This window comes from Carassius carassius, chromosome 11 (assembly GCF_963082965.1).
Source record: "Carassius carassius chromosome 11, fCarCar2.1, whole genome shotgun sequence".
Classification (NCBI taxonomy): domain Eukaryota; kingdom Metazoa; phylum Chordata; class Actinopteri; order Cypriniformes; family Cyprinidae; genus Carassius; species Carassius carassius.
Window position 1 is genome coordinate 7,055,028 of NC_081765.1, and position 24,230 is coordinate 7,079,257.

Genomic DNA, 24,230 nt, shown 5'->3' on the forward strand with positions numbered 1-24,230 from the left:
TCGGCCGTCATGTATGGGGTGTTGCTTACCTCACGGACATACTCCTCCTGCTCCTCGCGGAGAGTAAGCTCGATGAAGATTTGCTGGAGCTTCTCATTGCAGTAGTTGATGATGAACTGTTCAAAACTGTTGTCCTGCAGGAACACAAGGATGAATGAGAACCCACTGATCAAATGACTACCGTGATAATTACAATGTAAACTGCAAACTAAAACAACACACTGCAAACCAGCACACTAATATGGTAACAGTCACTCAACATTATTTACTAAGCACCTTCCTCTAGGGACCTCTATAAGCTGGATACAAGCTAGAGATTTTGGTGACTTTGGGGAGGAATGTCACAATAAGTCTACTTTAGGAAATCTTTAAATATTTGATGTTTTCTTCAATATGATACCATCTGTAACTAAGGTGTCTCACTGAAGTTGCACAACTACAATGCTCTTATTTCAGCAAGATTCATACTGGTTTGTTGCCAATATGTGATGGGAAAATCTGAGAAAATTTAAATGCAGTTGTTTAATATGTCACCCCTTTTCCATTCTTAATTGGGGTTTGATGGAAGTCTGAAAACGTTTTGTGTGACACCCACAACCAAAATAAAATAATTTGAAATAGTTTTGTGGGGCACCACCTTAAAGAATTCATAGCACATTACTTGTATACCACATGTAAAGTAACCCTGAACAAAGTCTGCTTTTTCAAAACAGGTCTTTATAGCTAAGATTACATGAAGGCGTGACATGGTACAATATAAATCAAGGCTGCATAATCTTATCTGTATCTTTTAATAGAGGTGAAGTCTTTAACCTCTGCACTCACAGTAAAAGTTTTCAGGGTTAAAAATGCAAGGTTAAAAAAATCTAACCATTTCCCTTTCTCATGCTAAACCCTAATCGGTGAACCGACTCCATCATTGAATTAAAGCAACAGTAATGCTCAATGTTATGGTCATTGGCTTATGATAAGCAGTTAGGATTGTACTATTTAGCCATGATGCTGGGGTTCAGGAATCATTCAATACTCTTCTTTTTTTAATCTTCAGAGAAATCCTACTGCATGTTAGTCTCTGCAACTAAAGCCATCGCAATCATCAGTTCCAATGGGCTTGGCTGGTGAAAAAGCCCAAAATCACTTCCAAGAGGCAGCATATGGCACGCTTAAAAGCACCAGCTCATTGTTTTACTTGGCAATGGCAGTTTTATCATGGCAGCCTGCAGCTGAGAGGCCACACTGGCACGTCAGCCTGAAGCTGCAGGGTTTTGGGAGTAATGTATTGCTCATGCACTATATTCAAAGTCTTCTGAAACCATATGATATGGGTTTGGAACAACTTGAGGGTGATAAATAATGACAGAATTGTCCTTTCTGGGTGAAATGTTTCTCTAAGGTATTCTGAGTTCATGATGAATGGTGCTAATGCTGTAATACCAAGCATACAGTTCATATTAATGCTACTAGGAAACACTGTGCTTCAGGGTTTAGCTCTAGCAGTGGCTTATGCTGCAGAGATAAAAGAGCAGAATTAAGACTTTAGGATTAAGTGCTAAAATCACAGCATGCACACTGCCATTGGATTTCCTCTGCAGGTCTACTTACTCCATCCTGTCGCCATGGCCACAACAACATAAACAACATTCAGGAGAGAGTGAAACAGTCAGACAGCTGAAGACATGCAATCGACAAATGTAAACCAAAATGGATGAGAGGTGAATTAGTAGGCCCGGACAGAATCTGTGGAATTTTTAATAGTGATTCTTGGTGGGAAATTCTGAGGAATGAATTTTGCATTGGTGCACATTAAGAGTGCCAGTCCTGAAATGCACACAAACACACACAAACTGAGTTTAGTAAATGGGTGTGTTCAGTCTGGAAGCCTGCTTTTGCATGCACTGTGATGTGTTAGATACAGATGAACAGGTGGTGATGACATGAATTTTATTAGAGGCATCATTTAAACGCACTAAACACACCAAATCACTCACCTCAAAGATTTCAAAACCGTAAATATCCAGGACTCCCATAACTTTCTTGCGCGTTTTGGTTTGAGCCTGATCAAAAAAGAAGCAAGCAAGTTAAAGGCAGAAACCAACTCGCTTTAAAAACAAATACGTGAAATAGTGCTAGCATCGGTACAAGCATGTATGTGTAGTTTCAGAGTATAATTTGAGCGTTAGGTTGCCATCACGGTTACTGATGTCTGGCCAATTTTCACAGGCAAAACCCAGACATATCAATAGGAATTCACAAGATCTGGTATTTTGTGTTAGAGTGAAATGTTTCATCATACATATTTCACATTGGGTTCAAGCTAATCATGCAGATTTGATGTGTTGACCAGAAAGGTGCTTGGTTTGAAAATGACTTATATATGAGTTCATACTTCGCTACACAGTTGACAATAATTGTTAATGTGACAGCACCTTTACAGCAAACAACAAAGATTCAATGAAAATCCAGAGAGACATACCTTGATGCTTTCATTGATTCGGTTCACCAGCCAGCTGAACAGTCGGCTGTAAAGGTTTTTGGCAAGAGCATCACGAGCATAATAGGCCTGAAACGGGTGTGACAATTTACAATCAATTTCCAGAACATCTGAATTACACATTATCTATACAAGCATAAAGATATTGTTTAATCTCTAGCTCCAATTCGCTCAGTGTCTCATGGCTGTAAAAACAAAATTACACCACTTGAGGAGACAGTTTTTGAAACACATCATGTGGCCCGGATCCAAATGCAGTGAGGCCTGTCTTCTATCAAGAGTTAGTGGCTAAATTCTTAACAACATGATGCTATGCCAAGAACCCATCAAAAATTGCTAACTGGACCCCTCACTTGAATGTTTTTATTGCAATAATCAAGGTTTCGGTTTCACATGCATTCCAGCAGCCTTTAGTGAGGTTTGGCCTGTAATATCTTTCTACCTCTACTTATGATTTTGCCTTAACATACTCTCAATCTACATCTGCCAGACATACAGGCTGTTATAATGTAGGTTGGCTTCTCTAAGTTATCAGACGAACAGTTTCACTGCAGATTACAATCAAATTCCTATAGATTTACATGGAATTCAGAACTTCGTTCAAATAAATAATTATTATTTGTAGTATTAACGCATGCCTTAATTCAAACATAAGGGTTTTTTCACACAAGTCTTAATAAAGCCATTCAAATTTTGACCACTCCAAGTTGTTTTTGTTGTATCTGGCCGGATGTTTGTGAACTCTCGAGGACCTTGGTTTTCTATAGGTCTTTTTCTTGGTTTTCTATAGTTTTGATAGGGGTCTCCCTATCATCTTCACCGAACTTGCAAACATGGAACCTCTCCATAGTCGCATATTTGTAGTTGTCACATTTTTGACAGCGATGATTACGATGGACCAGGTCAATAAAATGAAAATGCATTCAGAAGTGATCTCACTTCATGTTAGCTTAAAAAAAAAAAAACACTGTATGAATTGTCTATTCAGAAGATACTATATATCCAATTTTAGGCTTTTTGATTGATTGATTGATTGATTGATTGAAGTCTTTATTTCGAACATGAGAGAAGAATATGTAAAATAAAATACACAAATGTTTAAAGCATTTTTTTTTTTTTTTTTTAAATAAAAGAAAAAAAAAAGAGAAAAAAATAACACCAGATAAGCCGTAACAAATTACAATTTTTTTTTTCCTGTGTAAACATACTTCTATCTCATGTGCGAATATATATTTATTTATTTATATATTTATATAAAATTTTTATATTTTATATTTTTTATATTTATATATATCAAATATATATAAATGCATTTATTTATTTATATATATATATATATTTTTTTTTTTTTACTTTATTAATTCCCATTATTTTTCCAGGTTTAGACAACAAAAGTGGCCAAAGCTCCAAAGCTTTATACTCTCCTTCAAGTAAAGACTTTGACTCTAGAACCAAACATTTAAATAGTGCTTGATGTGTGATCTGAGAGAGTGCACGTGCTGACCTGAGCCACGTTGAGCGTGGTGGACATCTTCTCCATCTTGGCCTCCACGGTCCGGTAGCTGAATGCTCTCTCCAGCACAGACTGCTCAATGCCCAGCAGCTCACACATCTCCTTCAGGTCTGGGACAGGAAATGCAAAACAAACCCAGGCAGATCAGATTAAAGAATTATTTATGGCTAGACTAGACAGTGTGTTATGTAATGTAAACAAATTTGCCAATTGCCAAAGATAAATATAAACCCATCGACTCATCTGAAACCCTCTATAAATCATATTTAGTGTCTTTAAATTTACAGACAGCAATCATTCTAATCAAAGGCCTGTCTCCTAGAATCTATAAATCAAGACTGACACATGTTAAGCCCCTTTCAAGGAGTTAAGCTGAAGAGTATTATAAAAGTGCTTCTCTCCAGGGGTTTTGAGAGGATCTGGACATCAGGTATACATTCCCCTCATCCTACACCAGCTTAATCTGACTCATTTCAGCCCATATCGATCAGGTCAAAAGGGCAGAGGAAAGCACATTATTGCTGATGGGTTTAAGCACAGCAGACAAACCAGACGCTGTAGTATATATAAATGGATGTGTTGACATGGGCTGACCACTATCCTGGCTATATTAGAAACTAATAGAATGACCAGTGACAAAAAAATGCTCACTTGCAGTGAATACATTTAGGTAGTAGACACATCATGTTGACTAATATATTTATTTATTTATATATATATATATATATATATATATATATATATATATATATATATATATATATATATATATATATATATAAAATTTAGGTAAACATTTTTGGCTTCCCCAAGTAAATTATTTATCTTTTTTTTTCTAATGTAATGCATATTTGGGCTGACCACTATCCTGGCTATATTAGAAACTAATAGAATGACCAGTGACAAAAAAATGCTCACTTGCAGTGAATACATTTAGGTAGTAGACACATCATGTTGACTAATATATATATATATATATATATATATATATATATATATATATATATATATATATATATATATATAAAATTTAGGTAAACATTTTTGGCTTCCCCAAGTAAATTATTTATCTTTTTTTTTCTAATGTAATGCATATTTAAAAATGCATAGATGTCACCGTTTTAGATGAAAAATGCATTTTTTTAAGAAACTGGTTCCAAAGTCATTTTACAGACATATTTAATTGAACCGTACATATAAGTGAATATTTTAGACCTGTCAAAGTTTTAGCATTATTTTAAATGACCTTTTTGCTTTTATTTGTTCATCATGTGGTAAACTGAATGGTTAATAATTACAGGAGAATTGGAAAATAGTTTAAATTCTAGCACGTAACAGGACACTTTTGTCACTGTGCAAGATATTAAATCCTTTACTTGTTAGTCAAGGATGCATTTATGTGTCTTTTTAAAAACATAAAACAGATTTTTTTTATCGTTAGCTTATGCATGGTACAGGACGCAAGGGTTATCTGGGTAAGTACCAGTGTTGTGTTGCTGATTGAAAATCAACTGCAAGCTAATACACTGAATAACTCTTGACATATCAATAGATGGCAGTAGTGACCAAACTGGTGAGCAGATGAAGGCACTGTTAAATACAAGACTAAAGTACATGCTGCTTTAAAATTATTATTAATTTGATTTTCCATGCTAGCAGATGTTTATACCATTACATCTAATACTGATTGTGACGTCCAATCATTCACACTTGAAAGTTTCTTGGAAAGTGAACTTTCTTTTACAAACTGGCTTTTTCAGCGTTTTTGGAATGTCAATGCTTTCTGAAAGAGCCTAGCACTCACCGTTCTTGTCCTTGACTCGACTCTCATCGTAGCCGTTGCAACGAGACTCTGGTTTAAACTCGATATTTCCCAGTTTGAGAACAGCAGCCACCAGCTCCAATATTGACTGAACCTCATCCTCCATGAAGCCCACAATTTGCATGGCATTCTGGGAAAGCAGCAGAAAAAAACATATTTTGTCAATAGTGGTCTGCTGATAGACATTTAACATGACAGTACATATGGAGGCTTATGTAAAGTGATTGACTGGCCAGTAACCACACCACTAATGGACAGCCTGAAGGGCTTGAACAGAAGTTTCCATCACACCACATGTCAAAGACAAAAGATTAAGCATTGCAGCTGGTCCGAAGAATCATGTGTATTTGCCACCTTTGAGAATCAAGGAAAGAAATAAGAAATAAAATAACATTTAAAAAAAAATAATTAGTGTGTGTGTGGACGTGTTATTTATTTTTCTATAGGTTTTTCAATTCAATCAGACATATGGGTGTAAAAACTCAAACTCAAAACATCTTTTATTTCTTTATTTATACATCTTTATTTTGGGAGTAAAATATTACCTGAGATTCACCTTTTTAAACATAAGGATTTTTTTTCCGCACAAGGCTTCATAAAGCCAATCAAATTTTGACTTGACAAACCTTTCTTTCCTAGTTGTTTTTGTTGTATCTGTCCGGATGTTTGTTAACATCCTGGGGATGTTAGTTTAAAAATAAAAAAAATAAAACTGAGAACTATGGATATTGAATTAATTGTCTATTCAGAAGATACAATAAATCCTACTTTAGGCTTTTTGTTTAATATCTTTTGATCAATGAGACAGTTTTGATTGTTCTTCTACAATAGCTTGTGTTCATATTTGTTCTTGTGAAGCCATAAATTACATTTTAAATATCATGGAGTCACTGATAATAAATGTGCAAGCAGTTCATTGTCAAAGTCAATGGTGTAAAGGCCAGAGATAACAGAGTGAGCTGTAAAGGGCTCAAATGTGATTTCAGATGAAAAACCAATAACTTCCTTTATCTCTTAATAAATGGTAACACACTTTTATCATTCCAGAGTGGAAAAAACTCTTTAATAGCTTTTTCATGTTAACAAGACAAGCATATCGTGTCTCTAAGAATGAACATTCTGCTGAGTTTTGTATATTATTTACAGTCTAGCATAAATAACAACCATCCTCCCTCGTGGAAGTGTTTACCGTCCCCTACACACAGAACCTTATTTATGCTTAACCTCATAAACTACAAATGTCTACACTGCAAAAAAAAAATGGCCTTTTTCTATTTCATTTGATTTGACTCCCCAGGCAAGGGGTTGAAAGTCAAGGCCGGAGGCCCAGCACATGCTGAGTTAGGGTGTTCTGATGCCAGCATGAAGCTTGGCTTAGGCCTTTAGTTCATCAGAACTGCACTGTATTGTCTGATACGCTACTGAATTCTGATCAGTTTAATGTGGGCTGCATTTCTGCTTGGACACAGATATTCTGGTCATTCAGGTGCTTGATGTGTGCCCTGGGCCCACCAAAAAGGTTCGGGCCAGTAGATGGAAAAGTCACTTGTCTTATTGGGCCAGGGAATAGACAAAAGCAGCAACACTGTCAAAATTATAATATTCAAAAACATTAGACATTGCTTTCGGTGTTATGTCAGTGTAAATATATATATATATATATATATATATATATATATATATATATATATATATATATATATATATATATATATATAAAGATTCCCCCAACAATTCCATGAAACGGCACAAGTAATGGTAATAATATTTTACAATATAGCTTTATATATATATATATATATATATATATATATATATATATATATATATATATATATATATATATATATATATATACACACACACACACACACACACACACACACAACACACACACACACACACACACGTTTATGATTATCACCATTTAATTTTAAGCACTTTTGTCTTCAATACATTCCAGATGCTTCTAAGGGCTGAAATGTGATGCAGATTAAAATGAATGACAAACCAACAACTTCCTTTCTCTCTCAATAAATGGTGACACAATTTTATTCTTCCAGAGTGGAAAAACTCTTCAAAGAGTTTTGTATATTATTTACAGCATAAACAACAACCATCCTCCCCCGTAGAAGTGTATACTGTCCCCTACACACTAAGCCTTATTTATGCACACACACACACACACACACACACACACACACGTTTGTGATTATCACCATTTAATTTTGAGCAGTTTCGTGTTCAATATATTCCAGATGTTTCTAAGGGCTGAACTGCGATGCGTATATATGTGATACGTATTATCATACATACATATATCTATACCGGACTATGCCCCTTACCCTGAACCCTTCCTTCCGAACACCTTCACGAACCCTGCAGCACAACGAGGACACCAGATCCCCTGTTTATTCTGAACACCCTTTCCCTTTGGACACTTTTTTTTTCAGTTTTTGTTATTTTCTGTTATTTAAAAGCCTACTGTGTCTGTCGTTGGCTCCTTTTGCCACAATATATATATATATATATATATATATATATATATATATATATATATATATATATATATATATATATATATATATATATATACACACACACACACACTTTATGTTTTTGATGATCACCATTTAATTTCAAGCAGTTTCGTCTTCAATACATTCCAGATGACTCTCAAAGCATATATATATATATAAATTATCATTTATTTCTGTGACGCAAAGCTGAATTTTAGGATCATTATCACACGATCCTTTAGAAATCATTCTAATATGATGATTCATTATCAAAGTTGGAAACAGTTCTGCTGCTTAATATTTTTTCAGAACGTGATACTTTTTTAGGATACTTTGATGAATAAAAAAAAAAAAAAAAAAAAAAAAAAAAAAAAAGCTATGTTTTTAAAATATAAATATTTTGTAACAACAATATACACTACTGGTCAGTAATTTGGGGTCAGTAATTTTTTTTTCTCTATTTTTTATTTAAATAAAATCAATACTTTTATTCAGCAAGGATGTGTTAAATTGATAAAAAGTGATAGTAAAGAAAATATATTATTAGAATATATATTATTAGAAATTGTTTTTTATTTTGAATAAATGCAGTTCTTTTTAACCTTTTATTCATCAAATATATTAGACAGCAGAACTGTTTCCAACACTCATAATAAATCAGAATATTAGAATGATTTCTAAATGATCATTTGATAGACTGGATGTTACATGTGACACTGAAGGCTGGAGTAATGATGCTGAAAATTCAGCTTTGCATCACAGAAATACATTTTTTTTTTTAAAAGTATATTCAAATAGAAAACTATTATTTTAAGTTGTAATAATATTTCACAATATTACTGTTGTTTCTGTATTTTTGATCAAATAAATGCAGGCTTGATGAGCAAAAGAAACTTCTTTCAAAAACATTAAAAATAGTAATGTTTCCAAACTTTTGATCTGTACTGTATATATGTAAAATTTATTTTTAATTTGTCTCAAGGTCAGTGAACAAGTCAGGCAGGTGCCCAAAGCAAGCAAAACTACTGGCTCAACCGGGCCAGCAGAATATAATCCTCATTATTAAACCCTGCAATGACAATCCATCCTCTGCATGACCCATTTTCACCACAATGAGTGTGCATGAGAGAAACAGAAGCACCGGTTTATTTATATAAGTCAGCTGTGAGCTGGTGGAACTCCCCCTTAAATGAACTTCCCTGTCTTCAAGTAGAGGCTTGAACAAATCTCAAATTACATAATGACGTTAGGCAAAGAGTCTTGCTCAGATCAAACTCCACCTTAGCGGGGTAAAGGATGATCTTGTTCAGTTAAGCCGGGGAGATAAGGTGCTTTGTTAACTTCTCATCATAGAGGGTGGCATAGATCTGAGCTAATCCCATGACAGTCTGAACCAATGACTCACATGTTTTAATGTGTCAGGAACCAGCTACTGTATCTACAGTATGGTAGGCCTGAAAGAAAACTTACTCTGACTGTTCTGAAACTGGCAGCATCGTCCAGTCCATTGACCGTTGCTGAATCCAGGCTAAGGTAGTTGTATTTACTGAAGTCTCTGTCCAGCTTCAGCTTTTCTGAAAGAAAAATACAATTACTTTGTTAAAATCAATTCACTTGACAACCATCTTTGATGGTCACTCTTTGCACTTTCTATCTCAGGCATGTCCCATCCTGTTCCTGGAGGGACAACATCCTGCAGAATTTCCAACTCATATGTCTGGACGTTTCTAGAGCCTGAAGACCTTGATTAGCTGGTTCAGGTGTGTTTAATTAGGTTTAGAGCTGAACTCTGCAGGACGATGGCTCTCCAGGAGCAGTATAGAACACCCCGCTTTATACTGTCTTTGCCTAGATGTATAAGCCATTCCATTTGACCCAGTTTCCATCAGATTATTTTACATCTATGTGGAATTTTGGCTCAGCTTACCCCTTTGATGCCTGAAACCAAAGCATTTTATTGTGTTCTCTTTCATTAGAAATGTCAAACAATGACCATAGTCCAACAGAATGCAAATAAACCACGAATGAACCATAAATTCCATTCCCAGAGTCTTTAACTCAGGTAACTTTGAGTGCCAGTTATCTTTTCCTCATCATGCTCTGAAAGCCACTGAATGAATTATGCATCCCGAATACACATGCAATCATTACAAATCTGTAGGTGGTCTCTTACTGAGCGTGTCATCTGATGCTCCAGAAAGCAGCTGGTAGAAAATGTGGAAATTTCTCTCACCCCTGGGCTGCTTTACCACACGAGATTTCTCCAAGAGATCTGCAAAAGGGAAGTATCAAAGTGATCTACAGTGCTTACACGTCACATTTTAGTATCAGTACGGCTCACTTGGAACCTCAACCGAGGTGGTACTTAAAAAAAAAAAAAAAAAAAAAAAGTACCAGGTTCTACAGTAGTGTACACAATGGAAAAGCCACCAAAAGTGAACTGTAATGAGTCGTACCATGCAGTAGAAAAGCCCCTAATGTCTTTTCAACTGCATACATACATAAATGTTAATTTCAGCAATCCCAGTAAAGAATTACACACAGATGAAATTGGCTAAAGACAATTCTCTCCTACTATGTACCAAGCAGAACTCCCATTTCAGAGAAAAACAAAGTTGTTTTCCTGTTTACTTTAGAATGAATATTTAGATATCCATAGTGAAGTTTTCATTGCTCATTGTATTCAGATGGAGACAGGAAGTCTCAAAGGAGATATTCATCTATCACACCGCCCACGCTTCATCCAGATGTGTGCCCATTAGAAAACAGCAGCATCAGCCCAAAGCCATGATTACCTTATCATTAACAACATTTATTAGCTTGATAAGAGATAAGACAAGGAGAATTGTTAGTATGAGCAACTACAAAAAATATGAACAAAAAATTCTACTGATAATTCTGATAATGCTCGACAAAGAACCATTAAAACCTTCTTTGACGGTTCAAACTCATTGCCAGTTGCACTGGGATATGAATAAATGATTTTGTGGTGATATAAAATGAAGCATGCATCGGGATTATTGTGATGACCTTAATATGCTATTTATTAGGCCGATATCGTTTTACAATTTTTTTTATAACAATGTAAAGGTTGTTACTGTCACTTTAGATCAATTTAATGCATCTTTTCTGAATAAAAATAATTGCTTTTGCAATAATAATAATACCATAAACTTTTGAATGGTAGTGCATGTACGGTAGTAAATTTGGATTTTTTTTTACTGTGTATTATTATTTATTACTAGTATATTGGCTCATTTAAATGAAAACGATTCAGTGGTCAACCTTTTGAATTAGTCAACAATTTTAGAATAAATATATTAATAATTATGTATCAAAAGTCTAATGCTATGAGTTATTTACTGCAGGAAACTAAATGTCCATGGCTCTTCAAGTATTTGGTTAATAGTAAAAGCGAGATGGCAATAAGCAGTTGACACTTAATGTTTTATCGGATGTCACAACAGTGGCGTAGTGGCTGTGGGCCACAGGCTCATCAATGGTTTATAGCCCCATTAAAGATCCCCTGTTGTGGAATCTACCTCAACAGTAACCAAACACTAAAGAGTATCCTTTGTCTTCCTCTCCCCCATCCTCTCCTTTAACTTTCAGAGATAAATCATGCTGTCTGGTGTAAGAGTAGCGTCTGAGGAATGCAGGAAAACTTCAGCCCTGAGGGGACTCCACTCTGACCTTGCACCTTTAGTACATTCGCAGACCTTTGTTATTTCTTTAGCACAGGTCCAGTAATGGCCAGTAACTTCTGTCCTCCACTCAAAAATCAGAAGTCTTCCATCTTCCTTCACTGCATTGCTTGAGTTCTACTCTAAAACCTAGCAACCTTGCTGTGAACCGCCTGCTTAGACAGCTGCCTTATAAGTGGCTGGTCACATGGGACAAATTCTTTCACATAAACATAGCACATAAAACATTGAATTAATGATATTAAAGTAAGTATTCTCCAACTGGTCCACTGTTTAGTCCATTGTTTTTAATGTTTTTAAGGCCTTTAGGTCATCAAAACTTTTCTATACATTCTGCTACATGCCTTTTGTCATTATTATTGATAGTTTATACTTTTTATCAAGTAAAAGGTCTCTTAGTAGAATTGTAAAAATATCCTCCTTCAGATCGTGGTTCACGTGTCTTTTTGCGGTTTACCCTTTACTGATTTTTATAAAGTAAACATAAGGACATGAGTTTTATATCATTAGTAATCAGAGGTGGGTAGTAACGAGTTACATTTACTTCGTTACATTTACTTGAGTAATTTTTGGGTGTAACTAATACTTTTCGGAGTATATTTAAAGATGGGTACTTTATACTCCTACTTGAGTAAATTTTTGGGGGAAAATGTGTACTTTTACTTTGTTACTGTGGGCGACGCTCCTCTCGTTACTTTATCTTAATGCAATAAATGTTATAAATGCTTCAGTTTATTCCAAACGCGCCGTCTACTTTCCTCTGGGCAATGAGCGATGCCCATTCGCGAATGATTCATTCTTTTGAGTCAATTCTGTTCAAAGGCTTGATCAAACCAATTGGCAAACGAGTGAATTGGTTCATGAATCAGTTTGAATGATTCGTTCAGTTCCCTGCCGCACGCGCTGAGCGTCTGAAGCGGTTCACTCAGAGTTGTAACGTTTAAGAACAGAAAGAGCGTTGAAAACGTGGCTGGAACTGCACTGAATTGAAAGCAAATCTGCAAAGGCTATTATTCGCTTGCGATGGAGATCCTTATTAGATGAACACCGCGTGTGCTGTCTACTGTTTAACAGGTAATAACTTGGGCTACATTCGATTACAGTACACAATACCACTGTGACATTAGTTTGTTGTACGTGTGTGGCTTATAACAGAGGGGAGTCAAGATGTTTTTACAGCACTGCACATTATAACAAATCACACATGATTCTTTTGAGCTTATTAAAGCATTGGCCAATCAGAGGTGTTCAGATGAGTCATCGCTGAAATGCCGGTGCTTCCTTCACTCGCTCGCTGACTGAATACCTCTTTCTGGCGAATTCTCTCGTCAGAAACAACAAAGTGCAGATGTGTGTACGAATCTTTAATTAAGTGATTCAATTGATATTGATTTCACAGTGTTAACAGTTTCTGTGATTTTAATGGGAGTTTCTGAGAGTGATTGAACTCTAGACTGTGAGTGAAAATGATCTTTAATAATGTAAATGTTATTTGCTCTCTTTCTGAACAATGAAAGATTAGTAGCAATATTTATATCACATTTATACCCTCACCCATTCTTTCAATGTTAAATTCACATTTAATATAAAGTCAGTCGTATTAAAAATATGTTATGGCATGACACCTATATCGGTTACTTAAGTAAACAGACAGGGTTTTATAATAAATTACATAAATTGGAGTAAAGGCTGATGAAATATATACATTTATACACACACACATACATTACATACATTTTATCTATATATCTAAATAAAAATAGGCTCAGTACAGTATATATGACCCAAAGTAACTAGTAACAAACTACTTGAGTAGATTTTTTTCCCGATACTTTTTTACTCTTACTCAAGTAACTATTCAAGACTAGTACTTTTACTTGAGTAAATATTTCTAGAAGTACTTTTACTTTTACTTGAGTACAGTTTTTGGGTACTCTACCCACCTCTGTTAGTAATATAAACATTTCCATTTAATATAAACACAACATTTGCTGGACATTTTTGCAAGTAGTGATTTACATTACAAGCTATCAGACTTTGATCTTATAAATATCAATAACTTCACCGAATTGCATATTTTTGCTCAGTTTGGGTCTCTGGGTAAACTGAGGTGTTTTTTCTTCAAGTGTGCACTTCATATTCTCACTGTAACATACCATATGAGCCATAAAGGTGTTAGACTTATTTAATATGTCTATGATTCCTTAAAATACTCCCTGTTTAGGCTGCTCAGGAGGTTTAGGAACAGAGTTCTGGTGTATGAAGTCTGTTTGTTCAAATCATCTAAAAACAGCTTCTAGTGGGTAAAAGGACGCTGTATCGGATGACTCTGAGATTGTTTTTTGGACAAAAGCCCTCAGGCTTCAGAACTCTCTGTAGCATCCTGTTAAAGTCTGTCTGTGGACATGCAACTTGGTTGTTTTGAAGCACTCCCAATAGATTATATTGTGCAGACGACATGAAGCTGTAACAGTTTAAACTACACTGAATTTAGACAGCAGAGGCCAACTGCAACACCTGTGTGTAAGTTACAACTTAACCCAGTTTTGACATAAAGGGGCTGTAAGTTACAACTTTACACTACTAAATATTTTGGTGTTGCACCGTTTAACTTGAAATGTAACTCTACTTACTGAAAAAATAATTATAGAAGTTTCAACCAGGTGTACTGATTGGAATTAAATAGCAGATTTTCTGAATTGCATCAATAAACACTCCTGCTTATTTATTATAATTCTATCCTTCAGACATGTATGAAAATGCTGAGGACATTATGTGAATAAATTACTTTGTGAGAGGCCTTTTCAACACTAATTTAACCTGAACATTGCATCTCTGTTTGCATCGGTGAGCCTTGTGCATATACTAATAATGACAATATTATTTTATATATATATATATATTTTTTTTTTTTTTTTTTTTTTTTTGTGCAACAGTGCAATTAAAAGTACAGAGTTACAAACTGCTTTATGTTCCAATAATGTTATAACTTACGAACGGTCGGTGCAACTCTATCCAGAACTTCAGTAAAAACTGTGGTGGAATTGTTTAAAGCTCCTCAAATCAAACGTTGGGAAAAAAAACATTAACATTTTGCTCCCACTTCCTGTGTCTTTCACTGAATATACACATGGAGTCAAAATAAGAGATAACTGGAAGCAGGTGAAGGTCTTGATGTCCTTAAGGAAACTCAATGTGTTTGTATTCCCGAGCAGAGGCATTTACAGATCTGGACTGAAGGGGTAACTGTTGAGTGAAGTAATCCAGTGCTGCTCCAAAGATCAGCACAATAGAAATGTCATTAGGTTGTCAGTTAGGTCTAGTGACCCTGTATGTGATGAATTGACGTAGATAAATCAAATCAGCATCATTAAGAGTGGGAGATTGATCGATTCTCTCATGTGGATGGTGGCACACTATCTGATCGACTAGTTACTCAAACTGCTGTACTATATAGGTTACAAATTCTCCTCAAATAAGCGAGCAAATGGACGAACTGTGGCAGCTGTTACAGGAAGTCGCAGCGGCATAAGATATCTCTCAGTGACAAGTGGTAGCACTTTCATTTCCATTTAAAGACTTTAAGGTCACTTGTCATAATGGCACAATCCCATTTTTGACCAGACAAATGTTGCTATAGTTATGTTTTAGAGAATGTGCATGTTTTGTGTCACCACTCATCATTTCGACTACCAGTTGATTCAACACTATATGTGACCCTGGACCACAAAACCAGTCTTAAGTGTCACTTTTTCAAAATTGAGATTTATACATCATCTGAAAGCTGAATAAATAAGCTTTCCATTGATGTACAGTCGTGGCCAAAAGTTTTGAGAATTACATAAATATTGGAAATTGGAAAAGTTGCTGCTTAAGTTTTTATAATAGCAATTTGCATATACTCCAGAATGTTATGAAGAGTGATCAGATGAATTGCATAGTCCTTCTTTGCCATGAAAATGAACTTAATCCCAATAAAACCTTTCCACTGCATTTCATTGCTGTCATTAAAGGACCTGCTGAGATCATTTCAGTAATCGTCTTGTTAACTCAGGTGAGAATGTTGACGAGCACAAGGCTGGAGATCATTATGTCAGGCTGATTGGGTTAGAATGGCAGACTTGACATGTTAAAAGGAGGGTGATGCTTGAAATCATTGTTCTTCCATTGTTAACCATGGTGACCTGCAAAGAAACGCGTGCAGCCATCATTGCGTTGCATAAAAATGGCTTCACAGGCAAGGATATTGTGGCTACTAAAATTGCACCTCAATCAACAATTTATAGGATCATCAAGAACTTCAAGGAAAGAGGTTCAATTCTTGTAAAGAAGGCTTCAGGGCGTCCAAGAAAGTCCAGCAAGCGCCAGGATGGTCTCCTAAAGAGGATTCAGCTGCGGGATCGGAGTGCCACCAGTGCAGAGCTTGCTCAGGAATGGCAGCAGGCAGGTGTGAGCGCATCTGCACGCACAGTGAGGCCAAGACTTTTGGAAGATGGCCTGGTGTCAAGAAGGGCAGCAAAGAAGCCACTTCTCTCAAAAAAAAACATCAGGGACAGATTGATCTTCTGCAGAAAGTATAGTGAATGGACTGCTGAGGACTGGGGCAAAGTCATATTCTCCGATGAAGCCCCTTTCCGATTGTTTGGGCATCTGGAAAAAGGCTTGTCCGGAGAAGAAAAGGTGAGTGTTACCATCAGTCCTGTGTCATGCCAACAGTAAAGCATCCTGACACCATTCATGTGTGGGGTTGCTTCTCATCCAAGGGAGTGGGCTCACTCACAATTCTGCCCAAAAACACAGCCATGAATAAAGAATGGTACCAAAACACCCTCCAACAGCAACTTCTTCCAACAATCCAACAACAGTTTGGTGAAGAACAATGCATTTTCCAGCACGACGGAGCACCATGCCATAAGGGAAAAGTGATAACTAAGTGGCTCGGGGACCAGAATGTTGAAATTTTGGGTCCATGGCCTTGAAACTCCCCAGATCTTAATCCTCAAGAGGCGGGTGGACAAACAAAAAACCCACTAATTCTGACAAACTCCAAGAAGTTATTATAAAAGAATGGGTTGCTATCAGTCAGGATTTGGCCCAGAAGTTGATTGAGAGCATGCCCAGTCAAATTGCAGAGGTCCTGAAAAAGAAGGGCCAATACTGCAAATAATGACTCTTTGCATAAATGTCATGTAATTGTCGATAAAAGCCTTTGAAACGTATGAAGTGCTTGTAATTATATTTCAGTATATCACAGAAACAACTGAAACAAAGATCTAAAAGCAGTTTAGCAGCAAACTTTTTGAAAACTAATATTTATGTAATTCTCAAAACTTTTGGCCACGACTGTAGTTTGTTTGGATCGCACAATATTTGGCCGAGATACAACAACTTGAAAATCTGGATTCTGAGGGTGCAAAAAAATCTAAATACTGTGAGAATCACCTTTAGAGTTGTCCAAATGAATTCTTAGCAAAGCATATTACTAATCAAAAATTAAGTTTTGATACATTTATGGTCAAAAATTTACAAAATATATTCATGGAACATGATCTTTACTTAATATCCTAATGATTTTCGGCATAGAAGAAAAAAATCGATCATTTTGAACCCATACAATGTTGTTTTTTTTTTGGCTATTGCTAAAAATATACCCCAGCGACTTAAGACTGGTTTTGTGCTCCAGGGTCACATATATTAACCAAATGCATGAGGAAACCTAAAGCTAAATGGACCACTGGCTTCAACAGTCGGAGTATTTGTGCCAAGCCAACTAGAGCGCTGGACTGGCTTTGTATTTGCAGAGAGACTGGCTCAAGGGCACATTTCAGGAACCATTGCAATAGTCCTACAAAATAAGGACACGCTCTGGATAATTTATATGTATGAATGCAGCACAGTTTCCCAAAGTCCTCTCTGAAAGCACATAGCTGGGAGCAAGAGTAAAGACACAGCCAGTTGTACAAAAAAAATTAATTAATAAATAAATAGTACAAAGTAAAAAGAAATAGTTTCCCAAAATGATGCTTATATCATCATTTATTCTCCAGTGCATGTTGTCTTTACACTCACCTGACTTTTCTTCCAGAAAACACAAAAGAAGAAATTCTAAAAAAAGTTCATGCAGTTATTTTCAATAATATGACAGTTCATGGTGCAATGTTGCTAATGTTTGGGGTCTGTTTTTTTTTTGTCTCTTATGCTGCATTTACTTGATCAAAAATACAGTAAAACTGAAATAACTATTTTCCTTTGTAATATATTTATAATGTAATTTAATTTGCACAGCTGATTTTAAGCACTATAACTCTTTAATGTCACATGATCCTTCAGAAACCATTCTAATATGCAGATTTGCTGCTCAAGAAACATTTATTATTATTAGCTATTTTTTAAATGGTTTAATATTTTTCTGGAAACCCGGACACTTTTTTAAAAGGCTTATTTCATAGTAGGTAGAAAAAAATATATAAATTGGAAATAATTTTTTTTTTTTTTTTTTTAACAATTCAAAATTTACTGTCTCTCTTGATAAATTCCCTGTGTCCTTGAATAATAATATTATTACAGTAGTAATAATAGTAGATAGTAGTTTTATAATGAATGTTTTAGACATTTGGGAGCTTGACAGTCATATACATCACAGACTGTAACTGTATGGAAAAAGCTGCATGAACATTTCTCAGATTTTCGCCTTTTGTATTTCAGAATTTCAGAATTAATTAATCAGCATATGGGCTTAAAATGACATGAGGGTAAGTAAATTATGACAGATTTGGAGTGAACTATTCCTTTATTTATACTTGGGCACTATTACTCTTCGGGATCCACCTTCTAATTATACTCACAATTACTGATGACTCCACCAAGGGGGTCTCCTTTGAAGTCAAACTCTATATCCATGTACTTCCCCTGTAGAAAGAGAAGAAATTGTTAGCAGATCCCATAAAAAGTGCATGGTGGGTTAGCTGATAACATGGTTCTTTATTGCTGTTTAACGTGGCCTTCCTTTGCAGTCAAAATAAGATATGACTAAGAAGCGGGTCCCTCTCCAATGGTGACACTGCATCAAGGCCTTTGATACTAATGGGAGGCTTGCTGCAGAGAACCACGTGGCTCTTCTGTGGTTCTTGATGGTAGGAACAGACACGTGACATCGAGGGCAGTGATCACTGCAAATAGGGCTGAAATTTGAGCCTTCCATGAGGCAAATGGAGAAGACTTTCCCCTCTAAGCGCAGTCAATTCTCCAAGTACAGGCCTGTTCATAACACAGGCTCCCAATCATAAATAGATTTGCAATGGACTACTGTGGGAGAAGAGGCTTTTTTTTGCTGCCTTAATGGTAAAATAAACTTTTTGTCTTTCTTTCGCTGCATACTATTTGGGAAAGATACAGTAATCCCAGTGTCTCTGGAGCCAGTTAATTTTTTTCCCGTCTATTTATATCCAACAGCTCTTCAAGAGGAAACTGCCTCAGAGGCTGCTGAAGAAACTCTTAGAACTCTAAAATCCTACGCCAACATTGGAAGCAACAGCTGAAAATTTATTTGAGAAAATTTATTACAGTACAGCACTTGGAAATACACGTGATAAAATGGTGCTTGAGATAAAAAACATTATTATGAAATTCAAAATCTCAAAGTGTTAACATGCCATAACCTCAGAGATGGTTCTGTTTCAAACCCTGTCGAGCTGGCTTGCTGTCTTCGCTCTATGAGCCCTAGCCAAGGTGCTGACTATTGCAGAATGTTCTACATGTTTACACCACACAAATGGAAACTAATTGTACTTTACTTCAAATCTTACAAGTACATTTAAAAAAATATATACTTGCAGTTAATATAAAATCAATGAAAGTCACTTAATTGTTCTTAACGAGAGAACGCTTTCATTTTATTAATACTTAATTACTTTATAGGTCGACACTTTGTAATTAATTGGCAAATTACAAGTTTTAATAGAAATGGCATTACAGTCATTGCAGTACACTATCAGTATTTAAAAGACAACCAACGTAATTATGAAATTGCATATAAAGATGCAAGAAGTCCTACATAAGAGGGTCAAAAAAGCACTCTTATTGCATTTAATATAAACTATATTACATCTTAATTTAAATGCAATTAATAAGCTATTAAGTGTCCGAAAATATTAACAGAACATACTTAAGTGTGAGCTTAATGCAAAAGTATATTATTTCCAAGTTTTATCTTAAAAAAGTATGCTTTTTCACAAGGTCAAACCAATATTTGGTAAAATGTTATTTATTTTGTTTTACTTGTACTTCATGCCATTTTTTATTCTTAAAAACCAACATTTTCTTCTCCTGAGCAACCATCTTAAATCAATTTTGCCGTTATGCATTATGGGATTGCCTTTGCCACAGAGGATGCAATGCTGCCTTAAAATCTAAAAGAAGACCACTTTGTTTTGAGATAAACGGTTCCTGGCTAAAGATTGTTATGTAACACTGATGGTCTCATGTGGGTGAAGCGAGAGCCTGTAAGAGTGCTCAACAAACAAATTTTTGACCCATGAGTTACAAAAATTTAGATCTGGTAAGTTTCCTGAGGATAAACGTTGTCTCAATGCTGTTCTGTTTCCCCTGTTATGTAAACTGAACAGCACCTCTGTTAAACCTCTGAAAGCTCATGCTGGACACTTTTGTGTGGTCTCTAACCTCTGTAAGTGCATACTCTATAGCTCAGTATATGTTTACTTTGTGTGGTCAGGCCATGACGGACAGATGGAAAAGGGCCAAACTGTCAAAGAGCAGCGGCATCAAACACATTTACATCAACAGAGATATTTAACTATGCTAATGTCTGAGCTGAAAGGCATTGTGGGAGTCCGTCCTCAAGGATGACAGGGAAAAAGAAGAGACTCAGTGGCATCTGGAGGTGGTTGCTAGACAGAGTTCTGTTTAAATCCTGCTGTATGTACGAAAAGCAATCATTCTAGTGTTGCTGTGTCAAGTCCAGGTATACTTTATAAAAATCGGATAGTGCACAAACTATTTTGGTGACGAAATTTGTGTCATGCACACTGTACGCAGACACGTGCACGTAAAAACTGAAGTATACTTTGGCCTTCAGAATAGGGCCAGATGTGCTCAGTGCCGGTCCATAAAAAGCAAAGCGGGAATGTTGCAGTATCATTTTGCAAAATCAAACTCCCAAGAAAAGCATTGCATCACTTTAGGGGTGGACTGAGAGAAAGCAATATCATAATTTGCCTGTGTTCACATTACGGATCAAAAGTCCATGTTGATCTAATCTAAAGCAAACACACTCTAGAGGGAAGAGCAGCATCAAAATAGTTGTAAAATACTCTACTCTGTATGCTATAAAAAAAAAAAAAAACAAGAGAGAGAGAGATACTCACAAATCGAGACGAGTTGTCATTCCTCACGGTTTTGGCGTTCCCAAAAGCTGCAGTGGAATAACATGTTATGAGTTAGTCATGCCAGATTCATTTAGCACTACATCTATACTTTGACCAATGTCATCTGGCGGAAAATTTATCCTAAATCCTCTCAGCTACCTTTCACCAAAATTATGAAGCATAAAATATTTAGACTGCCTAACATTACAAATAAAAACAAGTCCACACATCCTTCAATAATGTACGTCTATTATAAACATTAATGAGTATTTTAGTTAACTCTGATGGACACTGAATGGAATTTACATTTATAGATTTGGCAGATAAATATCCTAACTTTGTATTAAAGCTTTACAGTTCATGCATTCACTGAGCTTAACCCCTGACCTTAGCATTGCTTCTGCTATATTTTACTGTTTGAGCTACAAGATGACACCACAATAAATTAATATTTCAGTGTTCTCCCAGATCAAACGAACAATGGCTACGTTCAGAATATATTACTCCAGTACAAAGCATGTATACTGCATTCAGTAAGCAAATGTTCAGTATGCATGGACTATCCAGATAACCTACTACATTTGCACTATACAAAACAGCACAATGCACAGAATGATTGTATCCCACAATGCAACCTTTTATTTTCAATGTGACAAATGTACCATAGTTCTCAAACTAAATTATTTCCACTCATTATATGACTAGACTGCAAAAAGTTAAGACAAAATAAATCCCTGAAGTTTTCCATGACTATAGAAACTCTGCATACAAAAACAGACACATTACATTTGGTCTGACAGCCATTTTCTTTCAGAAACCATCGTGTTCTTCAGTAAAAACACTTCTTGTTTTAGTGTTTTTATTTGAATATGATTTAACTGAATTTTTTTGCAGCGATACAATGGAAGAACCATTTTTTCGTTACCCAAATAACCTTTCAGTAAACCGTTCTTAAAATAACTAAAAATAACTTAAAATCAATATTTTAAAACTTATTTTCCACTCTAAAACTACTATGAACCACAAGGAAATTTGTGAAAGGCTCTTTACAGAACCAAAATAGAACCTTAATTTTTTAAATGTAACGTGTCCCTAATTATTACAACATTAAATAAAAAATAATGTCCACATTTTCCATCAGAACAAATATATGAGCTACATATACTCAGACAGTCTATGGTAGAGAAACATGCAGCAGGAAATGTGCAGGACCCCCGGTGTGGGGCTCATTACTTCCAGCAGCTAAACTCTCACAGATGTGGGACTTCACTCTGCTCGGAGTCCTGCTGCCAAGAAGCACTGGGCATTCCTACTGTACTTCATCTCATCACTTATGGGCATTTCCTGTTCATGGCACCACATAAAAAAACACTTATTGCCAACAGGGACCAAAAGCTTTTGGCCCTTTAGCTGAAAGTAGGGCAAGATAATGGGGAAATACATATGATGTAAGTCTCCAATCATCTGCTTCCAAACGTTTCTTCAAGAATCTGAAAAGATCTGCCACAAAGTTTCCTATTAACCTACCTGCTGGTACATTCAAGAACATATGATGCATGTTTTAAGGCAAGCCAAGGGATCGGAGTTTCTTAAAGGTGTGAAATGACCGAAGATGTGGAAGACTCACCCTCAAGCACGGGATTGGACTGAAGCAGCTGCTCCTTCACTTCGTTCACCTCCTGGCCCTTCCCACACACTGCCGCCACATACGACATCACAAACTTACTGGCCTCTGAAAATCAGACCACAGAAGAATGAGCTCAGGGGGCAACTTCTAGACGAGACCTCACTCCAAAAATTCCCTTTACATCAACTCTGCTCATCTTATAGGGAGAAAACGCCTTTCCCACATCACATCAGGATCCAAACTCCCCCATTCTTTCAAAGCCAACTATGAGATCAGCTGTTTTCTTCAACATCCCATTGAGCTGATAATTAATCATGAAGAGTTGATTGAACAACTCAAATAGAGCGGAAAGCCTGTGGATTAGGGCTGGGCGATTTATAAAAAAAAAATGATATCTCGATATTGTCAAAATTTTTACGATATTCGATATATATCTCGATATGTTTGCATTTAAATAATAAAAAATAAAACATGATTTTCGTTTGCCCATTAAAAAAAAAAATATTTAGATTAAACAGCTAATTTAAGCAGTTAAAAAATCTAGACCAAGAGATCACTTACTGCTTTTTATTAAATGAATACATGTAGGCCTATATGTAACTGAAGCAGTGCAAATTAAGTAACAGTTACAGAAAGTGCATTCTGTCAACTTTTTAGTGCATGCAATTCACAATTTAAACTATGCAAGTGGGATAAGTATTATATATTAATTTTTTAACAAGTTTTTAAGATAAGAACACAAGTCTGTCAACTGTCTGCGGTTTTAAGAGAAGCTCTGTGGCATGAAACTATGTTCCTACTGACACTAAAAACCCTCTTAGATGGGGAGCTAGTTGCTGAAGCACATAGCTATTTCTTATATATAAATATATATAAATGAATACCAAAGACTTTTGCATTCTCTCTGTCTATATTATGGAAACTGGTAAAAATATATCAGTGAAATTTCCCAATAGTAATTCCAAATGGCCATAGCCTATGTTTCTCTATTCAAACATCAACGGTCGAGTAAGTGCATTTATTTTGCAATCACAAATGCAAACAATACAACGACGCTTTCATTAAATCGCTCAATTCCAGCTTGTTAGTGTTTTCAGTTTACCGTCGGCGGCTCTTCTTGCCAGATTGCTTAAAATAAGCAAACACCGGGCAGAAAATGTATCCTTGTAAC

General features: G+C 35.8%; 1 protein-coding gene across 4 annotated transcripts in view; it reads right to left on the reverse strand.

Annotated features, from left to right (window-relative positions):
* The window catches only part of LOC132152697 (unconventional myosin-Ib-like), a 73,801-nt gene that overhangs the window by 12,787 nt on the left and 36,784 nt on the right, over positions 1-24,230 (reverse strand). For all 4 annotated transcript variants that reach the window (XM_059561509.1, XM_059561508.1, XM_059561507.1 and 1 more), the window contains exons 5-14: positions 23,060-23,164; positions 21,433-21,479; positions 18,895-18,958; positions 10,519-10,617; positions 9,816-9,919; positions 5,809-5,956; positions 3,996-4,114; positions 2,474-2,560; positions 1,989-2,054; positions 30-134 (exon numbers count right to left, since the gene is read on the reverse strand). In XM_059561509.1, the coding sequence (XP_059417492.1) occupies positions 30-134; positions 1,989-2,054; positions 2,474-2,560; positions 3,996-4,114; positions 5,809-5,956; positions 9,816-9,919; positions 10,519-10,617; positions 18,895-18,958; positions 21,433-21,479; positions 23,060-23,164 (944 nt within the window). The remainder of the gene's footprint in view (positions 1-29; positions 135-1,988; positions 2,055-2,473; positions 2,561-3,995; positions 4,115-5,808; positions 5,957-9,815; positions 9,920-10,518; positions 10,618-18,894; positions 18,959-21,432; positions 21,480-23,059; positions 23,165-24,230) is intronic.